General features: G+C 43.2%; 1 protein-coding gene across 1 annotated transcript; it reads right to left on the reverse strand.

Moving 5' to 3' along the window:
* Positions 1-364: 364 nt before the first annotated feature.
* On the reverse strand, positions 365-26,987 carry STEEP1 (STING1 ER exit protein 1). Its single transcript, XM_081115275.1, has 7 exons — positions 26,792-26,987; positions 19,847-19,964; positions 8,932-8,973; positions 6,039-6,177; positions 5,117-5,206; positions 4,435-4,527; positions 365-2,804 (listed from the first exon to the last, which is right to left on the reverse strand). Exons 1-7 carry the CDS (start codon positions 26,913-26,915, stop codon positions 2,742-2,744), a joined length of 669 nt encoding a protein of 222 aa, XP_080971401.1. The 5' UTR covers positions 26,916-26,987; the 3' UTR covers positions 365-2,741.
* Between the last annotated feature and the right edge of the window lie 959 nt (positions 26,988-27,946).

The following is a 27,946-nucleotide window of genomic DNA, read 5'->3' on the forward strand; positions in this document are numbered from 1 at the left end:
AAAGTAATCTTGGTTGTAGGTTCTTGGCATTCATCACTTTGAATATTTCTTGCCACTCCCTTCTGGCCTGCAAAGTTTCTGTTGAGAAATCAGCTGACAGTCGGGTGGGTATTCCCTTGTAGGTAACTGAGTTTCTTTCTCTTGCTGTTTTTAAGATTCTCTCTTTATCTTTTGCTCTTGGCATTTTAATTATGATGTGTCTTGGTGTGGTCCTCTTTGGATTCCTTTTGTTTGGGGTTCTCCGCGCTTCTTGGACCTGTAAGTCCATTTCTTTCACCAGGTGGGGGAAGTTTTCTGTCATTATTTCTTCAAATAGGTTTTCAATATCTTGCTCTCTCTCATCTTCTGGCACCCCTATAATTCTGATGTTGGTACGCTTGAAGCTGTCCCAGAGGCTCCTTACACTATCCTCGCATTTTTGGATTCTGTTTTCATTTTGCTTTTCTGGTTGGGTGTTTTTTGCTTCCTCGCATTTCAAATCATTGACTTGATTCTTGCGCTCCTCTGGTCTGCTGTCGGGAGTCTGTATAATATTCGTTATTTCAGTCCGTGTATGCTTAATTTCTAGTTGGTTCCCCAATATAACATCGAGGGTCTCATTAGTTTTCTTGTAGATCTCATTAAATTTATCGGCGGCTTCTAAACAGTTCTTGAGAGACCTTAAAAGTTTGGTTCTGGAAAAAAAAAAAAAAAAAAAAAGTTTGGTTTTGAACTCTATATCTTCCATTGACAATTTTGTCCTGTTTCTTTGTCTCCGCATTTTGTTATGCTTCCTTGGTGCACCCCCTAGTGGTCTTTGTGCGCAGTCTTATAAACCTTGATTGTTGTAGCTAATACCAGGGAGGGTTTGCCCTCCAGGCCAAGTGGCTATGAGAATCAGCTGTGTCTGCAGTGAGAGAACTTCTGTCCTCTAGGGAGGTGCTAATCTGGCGTTTGCCTGAGGCTATCCGGCAAATGCCTCTGTGCAGGGCTTGGGCGGGGCGGGTCGCACAGGATCAACAGGGTGGGCCGGAGAGAGCAGTTATGGCGGCTCTCAGTCCTGTCCCCAGGGGCTCTGCCTCTCTGAGTCCCAGCACCCGCTGCAAACCTCAGAGAGAAAGCTGCACTCGCTCTGACCGAAGCCAGACAGTCCCGCTTCTCCCGTTTGAGTCTGGGTCCCTAAAGACTTGCCTGTATCTGGAGCTCAGAGTCTGCGACTCCCTCCCGATTGAAAACGCCAACCGCACCCTCCGCCGCCAGCCCGCTCCGCGCACTCCGCACCTCAGAATTTGACTTCAGCAATGCGCCTCCTCTGAGTGTCCGTATGCATTTCTCTTTCCTCCAAGTTGTAGGACTTCCACTCAGCCAGCGTTCCTGTGGTTCTGGGTGATGTCCGTTCCGTCTTTTAGTTTCACTTTTGAAGTAGTTGTTCAAGGCAGCAAACTCCGGCGTTAACCTATGCCGCCATCTTGGTTCTCTCCCTTTATCCATTTTGAGTTTATTTTTGTGTATGGTGTAAGTTGGTGGTCTAGTTTCATTTGCTTGCATATATCTGTCCAATTTTCCCAACACCATTTATTGAAGAGACTACCTTGGCTCCATTGTATGTTCTTGCCTCCTTTGTCAAATAGTAATTGAGCATATTGGTTTGGGCCAATTTCTGGGCTCTCTATTCTATTCCATTGATCTATATGCCTGTTCTTGTGCCAGTACCAGGCAGTTTTGAGAACAGTGGCTTTGTAATATATCTTGATATCTGGTATTGAGATCCCACCTACTTTGTTCTTTTTCAGGATCACTGCAGCTATTCGGGGTCGTTTTTTATTCCAGATGAATTTTTGGAGAGTTCGTTCTAGATCTGTGAAGTATGCCGTTGATATTTTAATGGGAAGTGCATTGAATTTATAGATTGCTTTGGGTAGTATGGACATTTTAATGATGTTGATTCTACCAGTCCATGAACATGGTATGTTCTTCCATCTGTTTATGTCTTCCTCTATCTCTTTTTTCAACGTCCTGTAGTTTTCTGAGTATAGGTCTTTTACCTCTTTAGTTAAGTTTATTCCTAGGTAGCTTAATTTTTTTGGTGCGATGGTAAATGGGATTGTTTTTATATGAAGTAAAGGAAGTTTTATGCAGATTCTGGCGTTTTATGGATTTTCTCTCCCAGTAGGAGAGATTCAAGCCATGGTGACACCTGCCAGTCTAGGAAGAGAGACAGAGTAACCTACAAGGATCTCACTTACTGTAACTTTAAAATCTCATCCATGCCACTTTTTCTGTCAAGCTAAATAAGTTACATCAAATGGACAAATATAGTACAGAAGACACATGTAATAGTATAGAAAGATTTTTAAAATTCACCTCTAGAAAGCAGGTCAGATGGACTCAAAAGACTTCACTGAATGTAGGAAGCAACATAAAGCCTTTTGCTGGCGCATAAAGGTAGGAGCCAGTCCATGCAGTCAATAAAAAGTTCTTTTACACGTGGACATGGACAACAGTGTGGTGACTGCCAGGGGAAGGAGGGTGGGGGGAAGTGGAGGAGGGTAAAGGGGAGATCAATGGTGATGGACAGACTTGACTTCAGTTGGTGACCATACAATACAATATACAGATGATGTGTTATAGAATTGGACACCTGAAACCTATATAATTTTGTAAACCAGAATCACCCCAATAAATTAAATGAAAGGAAAAAAATTTTTTTGCCTTCTGGTCTAAATGCTTGTTTCTAGTCTGGGTTCAGAGAAAGGTCCTGATCATTTGAACTGGTTGTCAATCAAAGTCCCCTTCATTTTTGCTTTCTTGGCTTCCAGTTCAGCCTGGAGAGAAAGAAAAGCATATGTACTGATACATGACATGAAATTCTTCTTTTCCTTCCTTATTCTAACTGCCCAAACACTATCCCTCCATGCTCATGTAGTATACAAACTAGAATAGTGGTTCTAACGTCCTTATGAATCTCTAGCAACTGCTATGGCACACACAGAAAATTATAATATCTGTATAACAAAATGGGGTATATACACAAGGCTGCAGTCAATGATAATCAACGTAGCGATATCTCCCAGCCCCAGGACCCCCAATGGGCCGAGGAAAATCAATCAATATCGTGGTTCACTAGTATCTTATTCTTGGCATAACAAAAGAAGAACACTGTTCTAGAACAGTGCTACTTAATGTTGTGTGGCCCATGAACTGTCTGTTATTGGTCCATGCAAGATATGTACAAAAATTGAGAATAAGCATTTAGAAATTTTTATCACCATTTGACAGAATAATAATAAAATGAAAAAGTTTAATAAGAGCCGAGGCAAACTTATTTTATTGCATTTTATCAATTATAAATCTGTTCTTGCAAATTGGAAATTTAAAAAAGATAAAGCACTGGCCTTCACCTCAGAAAATTTGATAAGTACTGCTTTAAACCACATGGCAAGGTAAAGCAGCTACCAAGACCTACCCACCTCTGTCACCAAAAAATCTTCTACAGTCATTAGGATAGACTGGTATAACTTTTAATGAGGCACCAATGAAGTGCTATCTGATTTTAAAGAAATATAAGTAAATTATTATCAAAAAGAAAAAAAATGGAGACACCATCATATATAGGTGTGCATGCTCTATGATGAGCCCATGAATAATACAGAAACTGGTGGTGGTACCAAGGCTTTAAGAAGCAACGACCAGCCTGGCCAATATGGCTCAGTGGTTGAGCTTCAACCCATGCACCAAGAGGTGGCTGGTTCGATTCCCAGTCAGCGCACATGCCCAGGTTGCAGGCTCGATCCCCAGCAGGGGGTGTGCAGGAGGCAGCCGATCGATGTTTCTCTCATTGATGTTTCTATCTCTCTTTCCCTAATTCTCTCTCTAAAAATCAATCTATAATAATAAAAGCATAATATGCTAATTAGACTGTACAGCCGGACAACCTTCCGGACGAAGCCGGGGCTACAAGGGCCCGGGGCTACAAGGGCCGAGGCAAGCGCGGCTGTGAGGGCTAAGGCAAGCCGCTGCAGCTGCGAGGAATGAGCCCCTTGCATGAATTTTGTGCATCGGGCCTCTAGTAAAAACCTAAAAAACTAAAGCAGCAATAACCAGCCCCAACCCCAGGCCTACCAATGGCACACTACCGTGTGCCATTACATCCTGGGAAAGCATCCATAAACCCCGATCTAACTCCTGACCTTGGACCACAAGTAGCAGAGTAAAATATCATTCTACTTAGGGCTAGCTAACAGGTACTATCATTTAGAGCCTGGATCCTGTGGTCACTACCTCAGAGCAGGGCATACCAACAGTCATAGCCCAGACAGAGTTAACACCTGGCAGCCGGCTACACTAGTAACCCCTGACAGACTTCCTGAAAGATTTCCCTGACTGCCAGAGGATCTTCCCAACCAAGAGATCCAAATAGTCCAGCCTAGCATCTTGCTGCTACATGCCACTCACCAGCTCTTGCAGCCGCCTTTTGCTCATGCCTTTGCGCTCCAACTGTTTTTCAATCACTTTGGCATTCTGTGCATACGAGTCAGCAACTTCCCGCTGAGGGGAAAAAAGAAGCATCCTTAAAGCAGCAGTCACACCAATGAGGAACAACAGAGACCTTAAGTAGCAATTTATACCATTCAAATTATGAAATTATCACTGAAATGGTATGGCTGTTCCATTTCAACTCTTCAGTAATCCAGAAGAGTTCAGGTTTCAACTGAAACGATTAAAAAATAATAGATAACATCTCTCCCTCTGTAAACATCATTATACTGAAGTACCATAAAGGTAATTGCTGCTACTGCTAAGGGCAGACTCAGAAACCATCAGAGCTGGACTAGAAGGGACCCGAAATCGTTGTAATATTTAAACTGAAGAGGGATGAGGGATTTGCCCCCTAGGGCATCTCAAAAACACAATATTTTTTTTAAAAAATCACTGATTTAGTCCAACTCCCTGGCTCTCATTTTACAGATGGTGCTGGGGATCCAGGGACACAGGAACTAGCCGGCATCACAGTTGTTTACTGGCAGAGCAGGGTCTATGAGCAGACTCTGATTATTCTGCTACTGGGATGCTGTAGTTCTAGAGCCCCTTTCCTTCCATACCCCCATCCAATTCCCTTGAGAGCAGAAGCACTTACAGCTTCAATCTCCTCTTCCTCTTCATCAATAGTAGACACAGTGACAGAGCTGAACTTGCCCATGTCTTTAGTCCGTTTGGTCATCATCACCTGGAGTAGCAGAAGAGAAATCAGTGTAGATACAGCAAGAGGCTCTGTGAGCCGTGTGTGTGTGTGTGTGTGCGTGTGTGTGTGTGTGCTTGCACATGCAGGTGCACATGTATCTGTGTGCTGGGGAATGCAGTTTTGGGGAGTGGACACCCACCTCTTTGAAACAAGGTGGCCTATCTAAAAGTGCCAATGTGTTTATTTGCATTACATTTTTCTAACATTTTCCATCAAGAGTTTTAAAAGTATATTTAAAAATTAGCCTAATTCAGTCCATTTGTAATTTTTTTTTCACTGGAAAAAGTAGAAATGTGGAAGGAAATAAATGTGAATAAAAACGATACAATTTCTAATTTTACTCATAGGTCAGCTGTAGGAAAGAAAAAAGAACACAATATTATGCACAAAAATGGCGTTCTCTTAATAAAGAATGGTTTCATAACGGAAAATTTCTTGCACAATATAATCTTAATTTAAAATTTAGGGCTAAATCCATTGCCATATATAATATATATATATATATATATATATATATATATATATATATATATATATATAATTTTTCTAACCCTCACCCAAGGATTTGTTTGTGTTTTTGTTTTAGAGAGGAAGGGTGAGAGAGAGAGAAATATTGATGTGAAAGAGAAACATTGATTGGTTGCTTCCCATACAGGCCCGAACAGGGACCGAACCCGCACGCCAGGAGAGTACCCTGACCAGGAATCCAGCCCGCCACCCTTTGGTGTATGAGATGACACTCCAACCAACTGAGCCACCCAGCCAGGGCAAAATCCATAGCTATATTAACCACTCTGTCTCTTTCAATGACAATTACCTTCTTAGGAGGCTCTTGCTTCTGAGTATATATATTCGTTTTGCCAAAACCCTGGCCAAACTTGACTACTGCTCCATCCACAATGAAGGTCACGGGAGCATTCTTTGGCTGGGACTGGTAGAAGAGTGGCAGTCCACACCTGGGAATAGGAGAGTGAGTCTTTGGGAGACCTCAGAATCCAGATTTGCAAAGTGTGCTGAGATTTCAGGAATATTTTTGTTTGTGGCATAAACTAATGGTGCGCTCTTTCCAGTGTTTCCCAAAACTACTCACTAAGCATCACTGAGGGTGCTTGTTAAAATTGCTGATCAGAACCTAGACACAGAACCTACACAGAACCTAGAGACAGAAGAACTTCGCTGGAGAGAACATGGCAAAAGATCCTGGACAGAAACTGGAGACAGAACCTAGCAAGAGAACATGGACACAGAACCTGGCTGGAGATCCTAACCAGGATTCGCTGGAGATCCTGAACAGAACTTGGCTGGAGATCCTGGCTAGAGATCCTGGCTAGGCTGCTGATCAACTGAACGCTGTCTCTGTGTCATTCCTTCTTCGCCGACTCCGTCCACATCTTTGGGGACCCCTGGACCTGCTGGGGTTGGACCCCCGCAGATCTGCACAGTTAAGACATCTGAACTACCTTTGTTTCTTATAGCGCCCAGGATCTATTTTTCTGTTCGACTTTATCTGATTCAATCAGATTTTATTCTCATCCATCCAGTCTAACTCCTTTATTGTAGCAAAAAGAGTTTCCTGTAACAGAAAAACATTTATTTTCTAGCAACTGAAAACTTCAGGTTTTCAAGAAATTTTGAGATCCTCCATTTAACAACCAAAAATTAATAAATGAAGTACATATTTTAAAATTCATGGGACTTAGAACTTGTTGAAGATTTTTTTTTAAAAAGAGTAGATAGATATTGGGTCTTCCATTGACATTACACTGATTAATTTTCTGGTGCAGTCTTTCACATATATGTGACAAGAACTATCTTGCTTTATGAATATGCAGGACAGGTCTTATATAAATTGATCTAGTAGGTGGCAATTGATCTGATGCAATCACAGGTCATCACTGACAGCAAAAGCAGATGGTCACTAAGACAATCTTTGTCAAAAATGTGACAGGAGCCTGTGAAAAGGTCTTAACTATATAAATGTTATGAGTTTGCCTGGACTAGAATTTCTACTCTTCGATCTACTGTTAATAACATGAGCAAGAAGAAGTAACAAGTTATTTGAGGTTCTGACTAATTAAGCCTGTCAGTAAGCACCTCAGGCACTGGGCCTATTAGTTTGATTACATTGACAACCTGGAGGATGGGAGAGATGCTCTCCTTATTTCACTCTTGTCTTTATTACCTCTGCTCCCTCCACAATATAAACCGTTCTAGAAGAATTTACTTGAAATATATTTTTTCTTTCATGATGATTGATAAATTTCTCTAAAATTAAAAAAATAAATAAATAAAATAAAATTGCTGATCAGATGCCTACCCCCACATCCCCAGAAGATCCTGATTCAGCAAATCTGGGGGTTGTGGCCTTGGAATCTGTCATTTTTCTCAGCATCCCAAGTGATTCTTATCATTAGGCAAGTCTGGTGAACCCTGGCTCCTGCTACTGATTACTTTCCAGCCAAAACTGCTGGTATTCTTCCCTGGTGTCTGGGTAACTAGTTTGGGGGTTTGTCTAGTTTTGTTTTATGTTTTTGCAGTGTCAAGAGAGTGTGTAAAGGCTCCACTGCAGTGGTCGGTTCACAAATGCCTGTGATTACTGAAACAAGATTAAACTTACTATTGTTTAATGTTCTATTAATCTAAAGCTGGAAATATATATATTTATATTGTATTAAATAAACTTCTGAGGTCTGGAGTCCTATAGCATGCTTTATAAATGGGCCTGGATTAAATTACTCTGTTACATTTACTATATGACCCAGAAAAACCACTTCAAGAGAAAAACACATGTTCCCACTAAGATTTATACTAGAATGTTCATAGCAGCTCTATTTGGAATAGTCAAAACCATTAACCACCCAAATGCCCTTCAACAAAGGGGTGGTGAAACAAGCTGGTGCAAAGGACTACTACTCAGCAATAAAGAAGAACAGATTGCTGGTATACGTAACAACTTGGATGAATTCCAAAAGCATTATGCTTCATGAAAGAAACCAGATATAAAAGATACAGATTGTATACAGTAAAACATATATTGTAGAACTTACATAAACTTTTAGAAAAGGCGAAAACCACAGTCATAGAAGGCAGATTGGTGACTGCCCAGGGAGAGGGGTGAGGAAAGGGACTAACTGCAAAGGGAACATGGGGTCCTGGGACTGTTCTGTATCATGATAGTGGTGGCACTACATGATTGCATGCTTCTGTCAAATGGTACACTTGAAAGGGCAAATTTTATTATATATAAATTACACCTCAACTTAAAAAAATTATATCATGTGAAAAAACTTATTTTTGCCCTAACCGTTTGGCTCAGTGGCTAGAGCGTCGGCCTGCGGACTGAAAGGTCCCAGGTTCGATTCCGGTCAAGGGCATGTACCTTGGTTGTGGGCACATCCCCAGTGGGAGATGTGCAGGAGGCAGCTGATCGATGTTTCTCTCTCATCGATGTTTCTAACTCTCTATCCCTCTCCCTTCCTCTCTGTAAAAAATCAATAAAATATATATTTTTTAAAAAACAAAAAACATTTTTGTGGCCTGCTGGTCAAAGATGTAACTCTGACTGGTCTCTTTGAGAAACATATTGTTATTTGTGTAGAGATTTTAAGGATAAAGATACAACAGAGAATTGGATCCAAACAATTCTGGTCCTAACACATTGTTGTCACTACTTGCTTATGCTCAGAGAAATCCACACTGTTAATACTTACTTTGCACACTTCTTCCTGTACTGCCGTTCAATGCCTTCAGGCCTGCACAAAAAAAGCAAGTCAAAGAGGAAAGATATGAACAAATTTCATAACCTACCAACATCACTATCTCATTTCTTCAAATGCTAAAAGGGCCTTTCAAATTTTTCCATTTCGCACTGACCAGTATGGTTCAGTTGGTTGTACGTCATTCTGTGTACCGGGAGGTTGCTCGTTCAATTCCCAGTAAAGGGCAAATGCCCGGAGTTGTGGACTTGGTCCCCAGTGGTGGCCGATGTTGTGCTCTCACATCAATCTTTCTCTCTCTCCCTTCCTTTCCTCTATTTAAAAATCGATAAACTATCTTTAAATTTTTTCATTTCATAGATCAACTGGTTATGAAACAAGTGTTGATTTTAAAGCATTCCTTCCTTCCACAAATATTTACTGATAGGAGCCAGGCATTTCTCTGACAGAAGAAGAGGAGAAGCAGTTGTAGTCATAGCAGCAACTCAGTGGCAGTAATAAGAACAACAATAGAGGTAACTACTTGTATAGCTTTTACTATGTGCCAGGCAGCTGCTCTAAAGTGTACATGTGTTAACTCATTTAATCCTTACAACAAACCTGTGAGGTAGGTCACATTATCATTCCCATTTTACACATGAGGGCTCCTAAATTCAAAATAATTACATAATTTGCCCAAGGTCATAGAGTTAGAAAGCAAAATAGGTTGAATTCAAGCCAAGGCCATCAGGCTCAAGAGCCCTAGATAACCAATTCTTCCACCCACCGTTACTTAACAGAAACCTGGGACTCATCATCCTTGATTCTTTGCTTCCCCTCATCTCCCACACCTCTGCATCAGCAAATCCTGTGCATTTTATCTAAAAAAAATCTTACCCCAGACGGCACAGCTCAGTGGTTGAGCATCGACCTAGGAACCAGGAGGTCACAGTTCAATTCCTGGTCAGGGCACATGTCCAGGTTGCAGGCTCTATCCCCAGTGTGGGGCATGCAGGAGGCAGCTGATTAATGATTCTCTCTCATCATTGATGTTTCTACCTCTCCCCCTCTCCCTTCCTCTCTGAAATCAATAAAAATATATTAAAAATAATAAAATAAAAATAAAAAAACTTAAACCTGTCTGCTCTTCTCCACCTTCCTACCACCATCTTAGCCCAGACCACTGGTATCTCTTGCCTGGACTACGGTCACAGCTTCCTGACTGGTCTCCTCACTCCCCCTCCCTTTGTTTCAAACATGTACACATGGTATATACAGAGAATAAAATGAGAAGTAAATATCCTCCCTACCCATCCTCCACTCACAGTTTTCTTTCCCAGAGGCAAATACTGTTTCTGGTTTTTTTCTGTTCCTCCCAGAGATAGTAGATGATACAAGCAAGGAATCCTTATTTGTACATAAAGAAAATACATTTTTTCTTTGCCTTTTTAAACAAGTGTAGAATATTTTAAATTGTTCTCTACCACTTTATTGACTTAAAAATGTTGCCTAGCCTGGCTGGCATGGCTCAGTGGTTGAGCGTCGACCCATGAATGTAGAAGTCACCAGTTTGATTCCCCATCAGGGCACATGCCCGGGTTGTGGGCTTGATCTCCAGTTAGGGGCATGCAGGAAGCAGCCAATAGTTGATGTTTCTCATCAATGTTTCTCTCTCTCTCTCTCTCATCAATAAAAGCATATAAAAAAGTATATATTGATCCTTCCCCATCACTAATAAAGAGATGCTTCATTCTTTACAAGGTCTGTACTGTATGCCTTTGTATGGATGAACCAAAATGTCTTTTACTTGTTGGATAAATTCCTAGAAGTGTATCCACTTAAAATTCTGATAGACGCTGCCAAATTACTCTCTAGAGAAGTTGAACCAATTTACACTCCCACCACCCATGTGAGAGTTCCTGTTTCCCTACAGTCTCACCAACACAGTATGCTATTAAGGTCCACTGCCAATCTGGCATGTGAAAAATGTGATCTCATAAACTGTAGTTCTTTTTTTTAAAGAGTGAAGCTAGGCATCTTTTCATATATTTAATAGGCATTTGTATGGGGGGGGGGTGGACTGTCAGTCTCTACCCTTTGTCTATTGAGTCGTCTTTTTATTATATACTAAGGAGACTTGCAAATGTTAAGGGCCCTTGCAAATATTTCTTACCCAGTTTTACATTTCTCTCTGACTTTTCCCCCCAAATAGAAATTTTAGATGTTTGTGTGACCAAATAAAGAGAGAGAGAGGCCTTTCCCATTCCAAATTCATATGTAAAATAATTCTGAATGCTTATTCTAGAATCTGCTTCTACTACTGTCTCACCCCAAATCATTCTCTAAGTAGTCAAGAGTGGCTTCCCAAGACACCTAGAATAAAATCTAAACTCCTTACCATGACCTACTAGGCAGCAACTGGGCCCACAATTGGGCCCCTGCCTCATCCTCACACATTCCCTCCCTCTCTCACTATGCACCGGCCATGTCAGTCTTCCTTCTGTTCTTTGAACCAACAAGTGTTTTCCCACCTGACCTTTCACACATACTCTTCTCTCTGCCTGGAATGCTCTTCTTACTACTGTGCCACAGCTGTGCCATTCTCATCTTTTTTGGACTCAGTTCAAATATCACCTAGTCATAGAGGCCTTCCCTGACCACCTTTTTAAAGAGGTTCTCATGTAGTTCTCTGTATGAGCCCTTTGTTTCATTCATATGACCTTTCATAATCATAATTACTTTATTTTTTCTGTCATCCCACGAGATTGTAAGGTCCATGAGATCAGAAATCAGTGGAGACCATGCCTGTCTGTCTCACCATTCTATCCCTAGAGCTGAACAAAGTACTAGAAACAAAATAAACATGCAATAAATATGGGTTGAATTATTTTAAGAATTCAGTTTAGTGAGTATAATTATAATCATGGAGGTTGTTGTGCCCAGATTTCAAAGTTCCCAAGACCTCCAGGGAGCCAGTCAGTCCGATGCAAAAGCAAAGAGTCATTTATTTCAAACCTAGGTTTGGCTCCCCTGCCACACTCACCGATGCAACGGTAAGCTCCAGTGGCCGAGAGAGAGCGAGAGACCTGATGGGACAGGGGGTTTTAAAGGGGGGTGGAGTGAGGGCAGGAGAGGGGACTGTTTTCCCCGCCGATTGGCCAGGCACAAGTCGGTACAGGATGTGGTCACAGTGATGGCATGCACTTCCCTTGATTATTATTGGTCAGTCCAGAGAAATCCTGGGTGTGGCTAGCAGTGGCTTCTTCCCGTGAGGAAGCACATGGCACCGTCCCAAAATGGAGGACCCAAGGCAAGATGGAGGGCGCACGTGGCTCTGTCCCAAGATGGAGGACCCAAGGCAAGATGGAGGGCGCAGTCCTTGCCCAGCTCCCGCTGCTGCCGCTCGAACTCGCCACAAGGCAGGATGGCCCTCCCGCATAGCACCCGCAGCTGGCCCGCGGGCAGATCGGGACTCCAGCGCGTCTGGGCGGCACAGGCCCAGCAAACGGGGTGCGGCCGGCGGAGCGGCCCAGCCCCGGAGGAGCGGCATCCGCCCGGAGCAGGCCTGGCCATGGGGCCGGTGCACTGCAGCATGGCGGCCTCCCCCAGCTAGGGCACCGCCCCACTCCACTGCTGCCGCTGCCGCTGCACCGGGCCCAGTCCGGGGGGCAGCGGGCGGGTGGCAGCCCACGCCGGGCTCCCGCTGTGGGCCGGGGAGCCAACGCCGCCCCCCCCCCCCCCCCCCCCCCCCCCGCCATGGGGCCCGGCGGCCGGCCCACGCAGGCCCCGGTCCCCCCGACCGGCCCCCGGCCCCAGCGCGGGCAAGCGGGGAGCCGACCACAGGGGAAGGGAGGAAAGAGCCAGGCGGTGAGGCCTTCCGCTCCCATGACCTCCCCCGTGGTCGGTCGCCGGCCACCCCACAGCTGGTCCGAGCGGACCCGCTCAGGGGAGGCCAGGCCCTACAGCAGGCGCGGAGGGATTTCAGAGCCAGCGGCCAGACTCCTCCTCCCGCACCGCCCGGAGAGGCGGGCGGCACGCCTTTCAGAGGTAAGTTCTTAAATGGAGGAATGTATACAGTGTAATTAATGGGAACACAGAGGTTGGAGCACCAATCTGTCTGAAGCAAGCATGGAAGGCTTCATGAAGAGGTATGTTCAAGCTGACAGTCCTGATAGAAAATGGTATTTCAGGCAGAGGGAATACTATGTGAAAATGCAAACTATTCAGAGAATTACAAATAGTCTGTTACTAGCCTTAAAAAAACCAAAGGAGTACTACAGATCTTACAGACAGAAAGATTTTAAGATCAATTGTATACCAACAAATTAGATTACCTAGATGGAATGGACAAATCCTAGAACAAAAGAATGATACAAACTACCAAAACTCACTGGCAAAGAAATAGAACATCTAAATAAAGCACAAGCAATCATAGAATAGATAAATGGGACTTGATTAAAATTAAAAACGTTTGTGCTTCCAGGAATATCATCAAGAAAGTGAAAACACAACCCACAGAATGAAAAAAGATACAGTGGTGCTGCTTGGAATGGAACGCCAAAGACTGTGATCTCCACCTTCTTTAACACTTTGCCTCTCTGCTTACAAGTATTACTTATGCCAAATGTGCCCCCATTTGCTAACATCATTAACCTAGGGCACTGGCAATATTTCCTGTTTTGTGTATCCCATCTGGTTCCTACTAGGATTCTAAATTCGACCTAAGCCTGAAGGGAAATATTAACCATGCAACTGACTTCTAGAATCTAAAGTCAGCCAATCTTATAAGCTGGAGCTTTCAAAGCACAGGAATATCAAACAAAAGGGGCTATATATTTCCCAATGAGTTTATTTTCAAATACCTATGGCAAATTGGATTTTGTCAAGTTTATAAAAATTGATCAAGTATAAGGCAGGGTTCTTACTCTCAAAAAGTTTATCTTTTTCAGATATTGAGACTCTAATGTAAATGAGACAAGGCTTGCCCTGACCAGTTTGGCTCAGTGGATAGAGCATCGGCCTGCAGACTGAAGGGTCCCAGGTTCGATTCCAATCAAGGGCATGTACCTTGGTTGCGGGCACATCCCCAGTGGGGGGTGTGCAGGAGGCGGCTGTTCAATGTTTCTCTCTCATCGACGTTTCTAACTCTCTATCCCTCTCCCTTCCTCTCTGTAAAAAATAATATATATATGTATGTATATATATATATATATGTATAAAAATGAGACAAGGCTTTTAAGTGCTTTATTAAAAAGTGATTAAATGAGCTGAATATTTAGACAAAGTAACCTTGTTGTCTTTCCCATTTTTTAAAAAATATATTTTTATTGATTTCAGAGAGGAAGGAAGAGGGAGAGAGAGATAGAAACATCAGTGATGAGAGAGAATCACTGATCGGCTGCCTTCACACACCACACACTGGGGATCGAGCCCGCAAACCGGGCATGTGCCCTTGACCAGAATTGAACCCGGGACCCCTCAGTCCAGGCTGGCACTCTATCCACTGAACCAAACCAGCTAGGGCTTTCCTATTTTTAATCTCTAGGAATATATGTGATAGGGAAGGCTGAAAACTAAACAAAACATTTTCCCTGGTTGTGGCAGATAGCGTCTAAGGTGGCCCCCAATGATCCTTGCTCCCTCGTATTGACACTCTTATACTGTCCCCTCCCACAATGACTAGGGCCGACCTGTGACACCAGTAGGACACTGCAGAAATGATAGTCTGTGACTTCTGAGTCTTGAACATAAAAGACATTGTGATTTCTGCCTTGCTTTCTCTGGGATTACTCGCACTGTGGAAAGCCAGCTGTCACGTCATTGAGGATATTCTAACAGCCCATGGACAATCCCTGTGGTGAGAAACAGGCTTTTCCCCAACAGTTAGCACTCAGCTGCCAATCATGCAAGTGAGCCACCTTGGAAGTGGAGCCTCCAGCACCAATAAAAACTTCAAATTTCTGCACCCATAGTCAATCTCTTAACCACAGCCTCGTAAGAGACCAGAACCACCCAGCTAAGCTGCTCTTCAATTCCTGACCCACAGAAAATATATGAGATGATAAATGTTTCTCAGTTGTTTAAAAAAAAAAATCAAAGGCATACCAGGCAGGCCAAGGCCATATCACAGAGATCTTAAAATCTTCAGGCTTAGATTTTATCCTGCTAACCAGAATTTTTTAAATTGTGCTCCGCAATGACCCCTAAATGAAATCAGATAGGGGAAGGGAAGGAGTCCTTAATGCATTGGGCTCACTTCCTCCCAAAAGAGAGCAGCTTCCTGATTATTTATACTTTTGGGTAAGAATTTAATTTGAAGAAAGGATTCATTTTTAAAAAATGTTTGAAAGGCACTGCTGTAGGTCATGAAGAATCACTGAAAGATTGAAATAATGTGCATTTGAGATCATTCAGGCAGAAGGGCGGTAAAAGTAAAGGCCAAAGACCAGGTAAAAGGCCACTTCAACAGCCCAAGCAAGTGAAGTTGGGTACCAGAACGATGGCAGGGTAGCAGGGCCAAACATGAGGAGGCAGCCACAAGAGAGATTACAAGGTGAAACAGACAGTACATGGTGAGTGGATGTGTGCAGGGGATTGTGGGGACAGGGATGGACGAGAGGAAGAGGATAGGCTCCCAGATTTCTGCCTTGGGCCACTGCATGAGTGAAGGCATCATCACAGGAGGAGAAAAAAGAAGAAATTGAGTTTGGTTGATAGTTACAGAGACCTGACTGCAGTGGCTTCAACACAAGAGTTTGTTCTAATGTAAAAGAAGCCGAGAGGAAGGTGGCTTCTGGCAATGGTTGAGACCCAAGAATAGCATGGCAAGAGGTGTGCAATTCTTGTGGCCTTTCTTTCCCAGTCCCAAGATGGCTGCTGGTGCTCCAATGATCAAGTCCATTTTCCAAAATAGCACGAAGAAATAAGAGAAGAAAAGGTTTTCCTTGGAAGCCCCACCCAACAATTTCTACTTCCATCCTTTTTACTTGGCAAAAGCTAAGTCACATTCAGATATTAGAGGGGTTTTTTTGGGGGAGGGGGACACTGAAATATGTACTAACTTTATAGACTCTAGTATTTAGGAGGGTAAGAGAGAAGATTTGGAGTGGTGCTGAGTGAACCAATCTGCAATATCTTCCACATTAGAGAAATAATGAGTTTGGCCTTAGTCATGTTGGATCTGAGGCAGAACATCAGGGGAGGAGGTAGAGTAAGCAGATGTACAGTTCTAGGCACAGGAGAAAATCGTAGGCAAATCTAGATTTTGTGAGTCCTCAACATATAAATGTAACTGATGCCACAAAAGGTGGTGAGAATGTCCAAGGACAGTATAAAGAGAAAGGGGAGAAAATCAAGGTCAGAGCCCTGGGAAGACCAACATTTAAGGGGCAGGAAGAATACAGAAGACCCATAAAGCCAAAGAAATAGAACCACCACCAGAGCAATTTCACGAAAATCAAAGAAGGAGACAGCATCAAGGGAGGCACAAGCAACAAAGATACAGACAGAAACTCACCCACTGATTTGTAACTGGGGGGGTGCTAGATAAGGGAAAGAGAGGACTAGGGAACAATGTCAAAGGAGTCCAGCCAGTGTGGCTCAGTGGTTGAATGTTGACCTATGAACCAGGAGGTCACGGTTAGATTCCCAGTCAGGGCACATCCCCGGGTTGCAGGCTCCATCCCCAATGGGGGGGTCTGCAGGTGGCAGCCAATCAATGATTCTGTCATCACTGATGTTTCTATCTCTCTCCCCCTCTCCCTTCCTCTCTGAAATCAATATATATATATATATATATATATATATATATATATATATATATATATTTTAAAACACTGTCAAAGGAGAGGTACTTTAGAATAGAGAGACTTGAAGGTAGAAAGTGATGGGTTCCTCTGGGGTCTGTGTTGGGAAAACTCTATATCTTCAGTAACTGGCACACTCAGTTGGCTACAGAAGAGGAAGGGTAAAGAGCAGACTGAAATTCCACTCTGACCAGTTGGGACGCACATTAGACTGGCCATGATTAGAGCGGGAACAATATCAACCATGGGGGAAATATACCATGCCTTGTTGGTAAACTCTAAAAACTCTGTGGCCCAACAGTCACTTGGCCAGAGGCCACAAGCCTGAGCAGCACCCAACACTAAGGCTGGGACTGAAGCTGGCTCACTTCCAGGATCAGGCTGACTGCATTCCAAGGATTCTACTTCAGCCTAGGGCCACGCACTTTTCTGGCGCAGAACTGAGGGCATCTGCCTTATAATGTCACAGGAGTCTGTGGCCTAGTTGTGTTATTAGATTACTTCCTGAATTAACTGAATAATAGAAATTCTTTAAATATATATAATATATAATACTACTATATAGTAATGTATAATTATAATATACTATATTACATATGTAATGTTATATAAATATATCATTAATAATTTATTCATCCCTAAGATAGTTAATAATTTTCAAAATCAGAAACCTAAACAAAGATTAATGGAGGGAGAAAAAGCACAAGAGAATGGATTAGCTTTAGATAGGGCATGTTACTTATAAACCTTTCTATGTACCATATGAAGTATTTCCCCACTATTTTCTGGAGGGCCTCCCTTTGTGACTATCATAAGTTTTATTATAATTTGTGGCCCTGGTTGTATCTTGAATATGACCAAAATTTTCTTCAACTGCACAGTTCTGGAAACCCAGTTGTCACAGTGGTGCTTGATGCTTGATTTGCTACTGAATGTCACCTAGCAGTGGTTTCTAACTTTTTTCATTAGTTCGGGCTGATAATAGTTTGGTTTCTTAAATAAACATAGCTAGATGCCAGCCTGTAGTTTTTTCTAGTTCAACACTAGAACTTAAGCTCCATAGGGCAGGGTTCTTTGCTTGTCTACTGGTTGTACTGGGTTGGATAATGCCCCTTAAAAAGTAATGTTCTTCCAGAAACCTCAGAATATGGCCTTATTTGAATAGAGGGTGTTGCAGATATAATTAGTTAAGATGAGGTCATGTAGATGAGTAGAATGTGCCCTTAATCCAATGTGATTGGTGTCCTTATAAGAGAAGAAACATAGGGACAGAGGCACACAAAAAAGCCATATGATGATGCAAACAGATATGAGAGTGATGCATTTACAAGCCAAGAAATGAGAAGTATGGCTAGCAAACACCAGAAGCTAGGAAGGGGCAAGGAAGGATCCTCCCCTACACCTTCTGAGAGAGCATGGCTCTGCTGACACCTTAATTTTAGACTTCTAGCCTCCAGAACTGTGAGACAATTCATTTCTGTGGTGCTATCCAGTTTAGCACATTAATATACTAGGATATCCCAGGTTTCTAGGTCAGCACCTGGCATATGGTAGATCAATAAATGAAATATTTGCTAAATGCAATGACGGACTTTTTAATTCCCTAAGATTGACCTCTCGGCGGCACCTGTTGATGACCACCCTCCCTCCCTACACACACTTCTTGAAACTCTGTCCTCTCCTGTTTTCCACATCATCAGGTTCTTCTGGTTGTGTTCCAATGATGATGTCTGCTTTTTAAATGTCCGTGTTTCCCCGATTGTACCTTTAGTCCTCTCTTCTTCTTGCTCCACAATCTTTCTATGTAATTTTATCCCTCCCCAAGTTTCAATTACCCATATATATCAAGGACTCCCATACTTAAAACAGATCTAACCATGTCACTTCTCTGCTTAAAAAAGGAGATGGTGCTCAGCTGGCATGGCTCAGTGATTGAGCGTTGACCTATAACAGGAGGTCACGGTTTGATTCCTGGTCAGGGCACATGCCTGGGTTACAGGCTTGGTCCCCCGTAGAGGGTGTGCAGGAGGCAACCAATCAATGATTCTCTCTCATCATTGATGTTTCTGTCTCTTTCTCCCTCTCCGTACCTCTCTGAAATCAATACAAATATATATTTTTAAATAGAATAAATAAAAGATAAAAAAGGAGATGGTTATTGCCTGCAGATAAGGTCCAAACTTGTCTGCTTCAGCATTTTATTGTCCTCACCCCAGGAGGCATGAACCCCTTCCTGTAGAGTGACCTAGGCTCTAGACCAGGGGTGGGCAAACTTTTTGACTCGAGGGCCACAATGGGTTCTTAAACTGGACCGGAGGGCAGGAACAAAAGCATGGATGGAGTGTTTGTGTGAACTAATATAAATTCAAAGTAAACATCATTACATAAAAGGGTACGGTCTTTTTTTTTTTTTTTTTTTTTTTTTTAGTTTTATTCATTTCAAACGGGCCGGATCCGGCCCGCGGGCCATAGTTTGCCCACGGCTGCTCTAGACACAAAGGACTACTCAGATTTCCCAAGCACACATATTTGATGCTTTTTTTAATTTGATGCTTTTAATGATTCCATATTCCCTCCATTTGGAATGTTCCTCATTTACCTCATCTACTTTGTAAAATCCTAGTTCAAGGCCAAACACAAATGCCACCATCTACTTCTACCTTTCCTGACCACCATTCAGGCAGGATGAGCCACTCCTATGTGTTTTTCTGTAGCCCTTTGTTCACCATACCAATATTTTATCATATCACAATAGGTAGCCTGTTTCCTTGCTGAGCCATGAGCTCTTTAATGGTTAGGATGGTACTTGATTAATCCTCATAGACACAGTCCCAAGATCAGTGCCTGCACATAGTATGCTCCAAGAGATTACAGGTTAAATGAACTCATTCTACTTGCAAAAAAATATATACAGCTCTCAAATGGCAAAAGAATCACATCTCAGCACCATTTCAACAAAACACAATAGAGCTGCTGCTGCATTAACAGAAATTAGAGATCTACCACAAACATCAATGTATTGGGCCCAAAAGACCTGTTCAACGCTAGATGGGGTATTTGTAGTCCTCAGACCTAGACCCCCAACACAATAAGGAAATCCTAGACAGAGAACATTGACCTCTTACCTGCGAAGATACATAGTTTCCTCGTCTTCTGTGTTACAAAACTTGTGGGCATGTTTGGCAGCATCAATCACCCGGGACCTATCCCGGGGCCTCATGGGCAATTTCTCCAGCTGACAGTCTGAAGTAATGAAGAAAGATTTGGTCACTAGAGTCACTGGAAAATACCCTGAGGCAATCAGAAGTTTTCAGTGTAATTTTTACTATAATTACTATGCTTATTGAAGCCTATTATTGAATTTTCAAACTAAAAATGACTTGGTATCAGGAGACCTGGATTTCAGTCCCTGTGCTGTTACTACCCTGGTGATCTTTGGCAGGTCACTTCTTCTTTTTGGGGTCTTTTACTTTATTTGAAGGATGAATAGATTATATTATCTCAAAAGTCTTTCCCAGCACTACAATTCAAGTTTTCTGATATTTCTGTGATTCAAGCATCATGGTACAGTTGGTTTGTGTTATAATGCATTAGAATCAGAAGAAATAATCAAGCATACTCCAATGCCTATGAGGAAAGCATTGGGAAAAGTGGGTAAGTGCTTAGAAAAGGATAGAGAGGGTCGGTGATATGCAAATGACCCAGCCCAGTTAGGGAAGTTTTAATACAAAAACACACAGTAAATAAATTATGTACAGTTATAAAGCAGATGGAAAATTGATATAATGCCAATTAAGTACCTAAAGGATCACAGAGAAGTCAAGTGATCAGAGTGAATTGAGATTAACAGAGGAGGTGGAGAGGACAGTGAGAGACCACCAGGCAGTTTGCGCAATAGCTCATTGCTACTCACATTGACCTGTTAGAGTAGATATTTTAGTATTCCTAGTTTAAAGATGAGGAACTTGAGCTTGGCCAGTGTGACTCAGTGGTTGAGTGTCGACCTATGAACTAGGACAGCCATGGGCAAACTACAGCCAGCGGGCCAGATCCGGCCCATTTGAAATGAATAAAACTATTGAAAAAAAAGACCGTACCCTTTTATGTAATGATGTTTACTTTGAATTTATATTAGTTCACACAAACACTCCATCCGTGCTTTTGTTCCGGCCCTCTGGTCCAGTTTAAGAACCCATTGTGGCCCTCGAGTCAAAAAGTTTGCCCACCCCTGAACTAGGAGGTCATGATTCTACTTTCGGTCAGGGCACATGCCCGGGTTATAGGCTCGACCCCCAATAGAGACCGTTGTCGTAAGTGTTCCCCTCCACGTCCTGCGTGGTTCAGGGTTCGGGTCTGGAAGAGGAGCCGCACAACAAATGAAAAAGGAAAGACACGAGATAATTTGGGAATATTGGGGGACCAGGTGAGAGAGTCCAACTCAAGAGGAAGGACTTCCACTGTGTTCAGGCCTCACCAAGCTTTTTATAGTGAGCGGTAAACAAGGTAGTGGTTACCAAAGTTACACTTTTCTTGTGAGTTTCACTTGTTTACACCATGGTTACACTTCCTGCACTTCCTCAGCCCCTTAGCTTCCCAGATAAGATCTAGGAAGTGTTACAAGGTCAAGCCTAATTATGCTAAGAGGACTGTGCCCTCTAAGCTAGGACTTGTTTGTGACTTTGCCAGCAGGTCAGTCCCAGGCTTAACCCTATATCAGTTTCCCACAGACCGTGCAGGAGGCAGCCCATCTCTCTCATCACTGATGTTTCCATCTCTCTCCCTCTCCCTTCCTCTCTGAAATGAATAAAAATGTATTTTTAAAAAATAAGGAGATGAGGGACTTGAGGTTTAGAAAGGATAAAAGATATGCCACATATTTAATAAGAAGCAGAACAAGAATTCAGACCCAACTCTAGGTGATCAAAAGAGAATTCATTTATTCAATAAATATGTGAGGTTCCTCTATATACTCAGGCACAGTTCCAACACTATGCTGGGGATTCAGTAAAGAGCAAAGCAGACAAAGTGCTGCACCTGATTAATTTAGTCTAGCGGAGGCAGAAAACTTAAAAATAATAATTATATAATATGATCTTGGATAATGATAAGTGCTAATGAAAAATTTAGAGAGCCCTAACCGGTTTGGCTCAGTGGATAGAGCGTCGGCCTGCAGACTGAAGGGTCCCAGGTTCGATTCTGGTCAAGGGCATGTACCTTGGTTGCGGGCACAACCCCGGGAGGGGGTGTGCAAAAGGCAGCTGATGGATGTTTCTCTCTCATCGATGTTTCTAACTCTCTATCCCTCTCCCTTCTTCTCTGTAAAAAAAAAAATCAATAAAATATATTTTTTTAAAAATTTAGACAGAATATTAAGAGGAGGAACAGTGATCTCAGAAAGTGTTAAGTGATACCAAGAAAAATCAGGCAGGCTCCCTTGCCCTCTCTCCCTCCTTCTCTCCCACTCTCTCCCTCTCCCCCTCCCTCTCTTCCCTTCTCCCCCTCTTCTCCTCCCTCCCTCCACCTCTCACCACCGCCTCTCTTTCCCTTCCCCTCCATCCCCAGAAAAAAGAAAAGAAAAAAAGAAAAGAAAAATCAGGCAGGGTAAGAGGACAAAGAGTGACAGGGGTGCTATTTTACATAAGGTAGCCAGAGAAAAGTTTTCTAAGAAAGTGACATTTTACCAGAGACCTGAATAAAGTAAGGAAGCACTGAGGGAAGAGTGGTGGAGACAGACTAAATACCAATCCCAAAGGCCTGCCTGGGGGTAGGAACATTTTGACATGACGCAGAAACATCACTGTGGCTGGAGTGCAGTGAGCAAGGGGAAGAATGTTATGAGATGAAATCTGAGAGGTAGCTGTGCGTCTGATCGTGCATGGTCTTTGAATGGACTTTGGTTTTATTCTCGGTTGTTATAGGGAAACACCGGTTTGAAACAGGACTCTGGCTTCTGTGTAGAAAATACGCCACTGGGGACAAAGTAGAGAGCAAGAGACTAATGTAGCAATCCAGGTGAGGGATGATGGTGGCTTGGACTTCAGTGGTAGAAATGGAGGTGATAAGTAGTCAGATTCTAGATAGCTTTTCAAGGAAGCACCTGCCAAATTTGTTGATGAACTGGATGGGTGTAAGGTATAAGAAAGGGAGAATCTGTCTCTCTGCTCCTCCTATTCATCAGATGGCCATGTCTTCCTGCACAGTGCCAGCCACAACCCTGAGACATAATGGTGGAGGTCAGAATGAACAGATTTGGCCATACTGGATACCTGGTCAGAAGCGCTGTTTTTAACTCTGGCAAAGTGGATATTGTCCCCATCAATGACACCTTCATTGACCTCAACTACATGGTCTACATTCTCCTAATTCTATTCATGGCAAGTTCAAAGGCACAGTCAAGGCTGAGAATGGGAAGCTTGTCATCAATGGGAAGTCCCTCTCCATCTTCTAGGGGCAAGATCCTGCCAACATCAAAAGGGGTAATGCTAGGATCGGTGTCCTCTGCTCTTTCTTCCACACACTGCAGGGACACCCTTCCAGGCGCTCCGCTCAGAAATAAGAAGGTACCTTGCATCCTATTGGGCAACAGACACAGGCCTGCGGGTATGGAGACTGCCCCTGAGCCGGCTCCTTCTGCCTCACCTGATTTGAAGCTGGCTCAGGGGCAGTCTCCATACCCGACCCCTAATGTGTCAGTTGTGCATCTGAGCTGCCATCTGGAGAAAGCTGCCAAATATGATATCAAAAAGGTATCATCAGAGAGCATTATGCTAAGTGAAATAAGCCAGCCGGAGAAAGATAAATATCACATGCTCTCACTCATTTGTGAATTATAATGAACAACATAAACCGATGAACAAAAACAGATGTAGAGACAGAGTGTTATGCCCAGAGCTCGGGGTCCCCAACAATCCACCACCAGGGAGCCTCCTCCGATGCAAAAGCAACGAGTCTTTATTGATCAATTCTAGAATTGGCTCCCAGCCTCTATCCAGCGCAGCGGTGAGGCGAGAGAGCGTGTCCCAGGAGAACAAAGGTTATATAGGGCTAGCTATTTGGGGTGGGCTTTAGGGGTGACGTGAGTTACAGAGATTGGTCAGGGTTTTACAGCGTAAGGGTCAGGAAGTGACCATCACATTCTGAAGGTTGGAGCCGTCCTCCACTATAGCCTTATTAGGACCGTAGCTACATTTCTGGAGCTTCATTGGTCCACTCAGGTGGGTGGTTGGGAGAGTTAGGACAATACCAGCATTCTTGTGGTCAGTCTCGGGGGGGGGGGCGGCTTGGGCTGAGGGCCCAGCCTTGCAAGACAAGATAGAGGAGAGGGAGAAGAGCATGTCTCTGCCTCGTCCTTGAAGAGGGAGGAGGGTGCATTTCTGCTTAGTTCTGCTTAGTTCTTTCAAGTTCCGTTCTGTCCCTTCAAGAGAAGCATCGATCAGATGCTCAAACCTCAGAGGGAAGATAGGGGAGGGTGGGGGTGAGGGGGGGAGATGAAACAAAGGACTTGTATGCATGCATATAAGCATAAGCGATGGATGTGGACAACAGGGGCTGAGGGTGAGGGTGAGGGCAGGATTGGGGGGGAAGAGAGGACATTGGGGGGATAAGGACACATTTGTAATATCTTTTTTTATATATTTTATTGAATTTTTTACAGAGAGGAAGAGAGAGAGATAGTTAGAAACATCGATGAGAGAGAAACATCGATCAGCTGCCTCCTGCACACTTCCTACTGGGGATGTGCCTGCAACCAAGGCACATGCCCTTGACCAGAATCGAACCTGGAACCTTTCGGTCCACAGGCCGGTGCTCTACTGAGCCAAACCGGTCAGGGCCACATTTGTAATAACTTAATCAATACAGGGAAAATAAATTTTTAAAAAATCTGTAAATTAAAAAAAAGGTATCATTAGGTGTCAGAGGGCCCCCTCAAGGACATCGTGGGCTATACTGAGGACCAGGTTGTCTGTCTCCTGCAACTTTAATAGTGACACCCACTCCTCCATCTTCAATGCTGGTGCTGGCATTGCCCTCAATGACCACTTTGTCAGGATTGTTTCCTGGTATGACAATGAATTTGGCTACAGCAACAGAATGGTGGACCTTATGGTCCACACGGCCTCCAAGCAGTAAGAGCCCCCTGGACCACCAGCCCCAGTGAAAGCAGAGGCCCTCAGCTGGTGGGGAGTCCTTGCCCCAAATCAATCCCCCAACACATTGAAAATTTGATCTCCACAGTTTCTATCCCAGACCCCTGAAGAAAGGGAGGGGCTTAGGGAGCCCTACCTTGTCATGCATCAATAAAGTTCACTGTACTCAGCCAGAAGAGAGAGAGATTTCAAGAATGAGTCTGAGCCCTATCCTGGCGGCTCAGTTGGTTGGAACATTGTCCTGTACACCAGAAGGTTTCAGGTTTGATCCCGTAAGGGCATGTATGGGAGGCACCCTATCCATGGTTCGTTCTCTCTCTCTCTCTCTCTCTCTCCCTCTCTCCCTCTCTCCCTCCCTCCCTCCCTCCCTCCTGCCCCTCCTTCCCCCTTCTCTCTCTCTCTAAAAATCAATGAAAACATATCCTCAGATGAGGATAAAAAAAAAAGAGCCCCAGCCAATTTGGCTCAGTGGATAGAGTCGACCCGCAGACTGAAGGGTCCCAGGTTCAATTCCAGTCAAGGGCACATACCTCAGCTGCAGGCTCCATCCCTGGCCCTGGTCAGGGTACATGTGGGAGGCAACCAATCCATGTGTCTCTCTCACATTGATGCTTGATGTTTCTTTCTCTCTGTCTCTCCCCCTCCCTTCCACTCTCTAAAAATCAATGGAAAAATATCCTTGGGTGAGGATTAACAACAACAACAAAATGATTCTGAGATACTGGGTGAACAGTGGTACCACTGTTTGCAATAAGGAAGACTGAGGGGAACAGTGAAGAGCATGGAGTAGGGCATCAGAAGTCAATGATATCTTTGGAAGGCTCTTTAGACATCCAAATAGAGACATAAAATTGGCAGGTCGAGCCGAAACCGGTTTGGCTCAGTGGATAGAGCGTCGGCCTGCGGACTGAAAGGTCCCCGGTTCGATTCCGGTCAAGGGCATGTACCTGGGTTGCGGGCACATCCCCAGTGGAAGATGTGCAGGAGGCAGCTGATCGATGTTTCTCTCTCATTGATGTTTCTAACTCTCTATCCCTCTCCCTCTCTGTAAAAAATCAATAAAATATATTTTAAAAAAATTGGCAGGTGGAGTTTGAGGAGAAGTGCAGGTTAAAGATGAACATTTGGGAGTCATAAGCGTATATAGGGTATTTAAAGCTTGGGAATGGTTGAGATCACTTAGGGAGTGAGTACAGATTGAGAACAGGTCAGAGGACTGAGCCCCAGGGCCTTGCAAGGCCAAAGTCTGAAACAGAAAAAAAAGAACCAGACACTCAGAAGAGGAAAAAAAACCGAGAGAGGAGGAAAATCAGGAGAGTGTAGAGTCTTGGAAGCAAATAAAGTGTTTCAAGGAGGATAGAGTGCTCAAATCTGTCAAATGCTGCTGAGATGGGGACTAAAATGACCGTTGACTGACCACTGGAACTGGTAATATGTTCATTTATTAACTTTGACAAATATGGTTTAGATGGTGAGGTGGGATGTCTGAAGTGAGGTCAAGTGGGAAGTGAGGTTGCAGAAACAGCCAATATAAGCAACTCTTTTTAGAAGTTTTGCTATTTTAAAAAAGCAAAGAAATGGGGTTATAGCTGGAGGAGAATGTTGGATCAAGGAAGGGTTCCATTTGCATTTTCACATAAGAGCTATTTACTGCATCAGGCGGCGAAGTGAGAGGAGAAGATACAGTGTATCTTTTTCTGAAAGAGTGATTAGTTTCCAGGGAGGTTTGGATGCAAACAGAAAAGCTGCCTTCCGGGGCGGGGATGTAGAAGATTTTGATGCAGAGGGAAAGCCTACCAATCTTCAAAGAGACTTGGCTCCAGATCACAGCCAGAAGAAAAATCACACTTGAGAACCGTAAGTTTTGCTCCTCACAGAGCCTCCCCCTCCCCCCTCCGCGTGCGCCAGTTCCCCACTACTCACCCAGCACCAGAACCATCTGGCCGCATAGACAGTAGTAGACATGGAGGGGCTTCTCTCCGTCGTCATATTCCTCCCGGTCCCGGGTGTCGGAGCAGACAACAGATCGGGACACAACTTTAGGCATAGTTCAGAAAAACCCTCAAACTCAACACCGAAAACAAGAGAGAGTCGCGCATAAATTACGTCAGAGACGCGCGCGTTGAACCTTTCCCCTACAGTCACGCTAATCCTGTGTCAGTAATAGTCATGTGAACTTCCGGGCTGTCCCATTAGGCTAAGATGCTGTGGGGGAATCGTCCAGAGCCGCTCAGAAGCTCCATTTCCTTGCCTGTTAGATGGGACTGCTTTGCTTGGGACACCCTTAATATTCTTTAAATTATTTATTTATATTTCTATACATGTATGTACATGCATGTACATGCATATATAAAACGAAGGACCATATTTACACAATATGCATAATACAGATTTTAGGTGTGCCTCTATGATTTTTTCTTTGATTTTATTTTTTTAATCTTTATTATTGAAAGTATCACATAGGTCCTCCTTTTCCCCCCATTAACCTCTTCCAGCCCGCTCCCGTCTGTGCCTCTATGATTTTAATGGCAATATTCAGGATGAGACTTTTTAAAGCTGAGATATAATTCACATAACATAAAATAACCCTCTTAAAATGTATAATTCAATAGTTTTTAAATATATTCACAAAGTTGTACAACCACTACTACTATCTAACTTCAGGAAATTTTCATCATCCCCAAAAGAAATCCTGTATGGTTAGCAGTCACTCCCCACCTCTTTCCAAGCCCTGCCAATCCCTAATTTACTTTCTGTCTCTATGAATTTGCCTCGTCTGCACGTTTCATATGAACTAAATAATACAATATGTGGTAGTTGGTGACTGGCTTCTTTCACTTAACATTTTCAAGGTCCATACATGTTGTAGTATGGATTAATAAAAAGTAGTAATGAATCAGTAAAAAGGAACTTCATTCCTTTTTATAGCTACATAATATTTTCTTGTATGGATATAGTATATTTTGATTATTCATTCATCAGTTATGAATATTTGGGTGGTTTCTACTTTTTGGATATAATGACTAATGCTACTATGAACATTGGTGTACAAAGTTTTTGTGAGGACATGTTTTTAGT

The sequence above is a fragment of the Myotis nattereri genome, assembly GCF_964212035.1.
Source record: "Myotis nattereri genome assembly, chromosome: X".
Classification (NCBI taxonomy): Eukaryota; Metazoa; Chordata; class Mammalia; order Chiroptera; family Vespertilionidae; genus Myotis; species Myotis nattereri.

Excerpts from the sequence above, each read along its gene's own strand:
- STEEP1 (XM_081115275.1), bottom strand. The coding sequence starts at position 26,915 with ATGCCTAAAGTTGTGTCCCGATCTGTTGTCTGCTCCGACACCCGGGAC. Across the intron at positions 8,974-19,846 it reads GAAACTATGTATCTTCGCAG|GCCTGAAGGCATTGAACGGC; the intron begins GTAAGAGGTCAA and ends TTTTTTGTGCAG. Across the intron at positions 6,178-8,931 it reads TACAGGAAGAAGTGTGCAAA|GTGTGGACTGCCACTCTTCT; the intron begins GTAAGTATTAAC and ends TCCTATTCCCAG.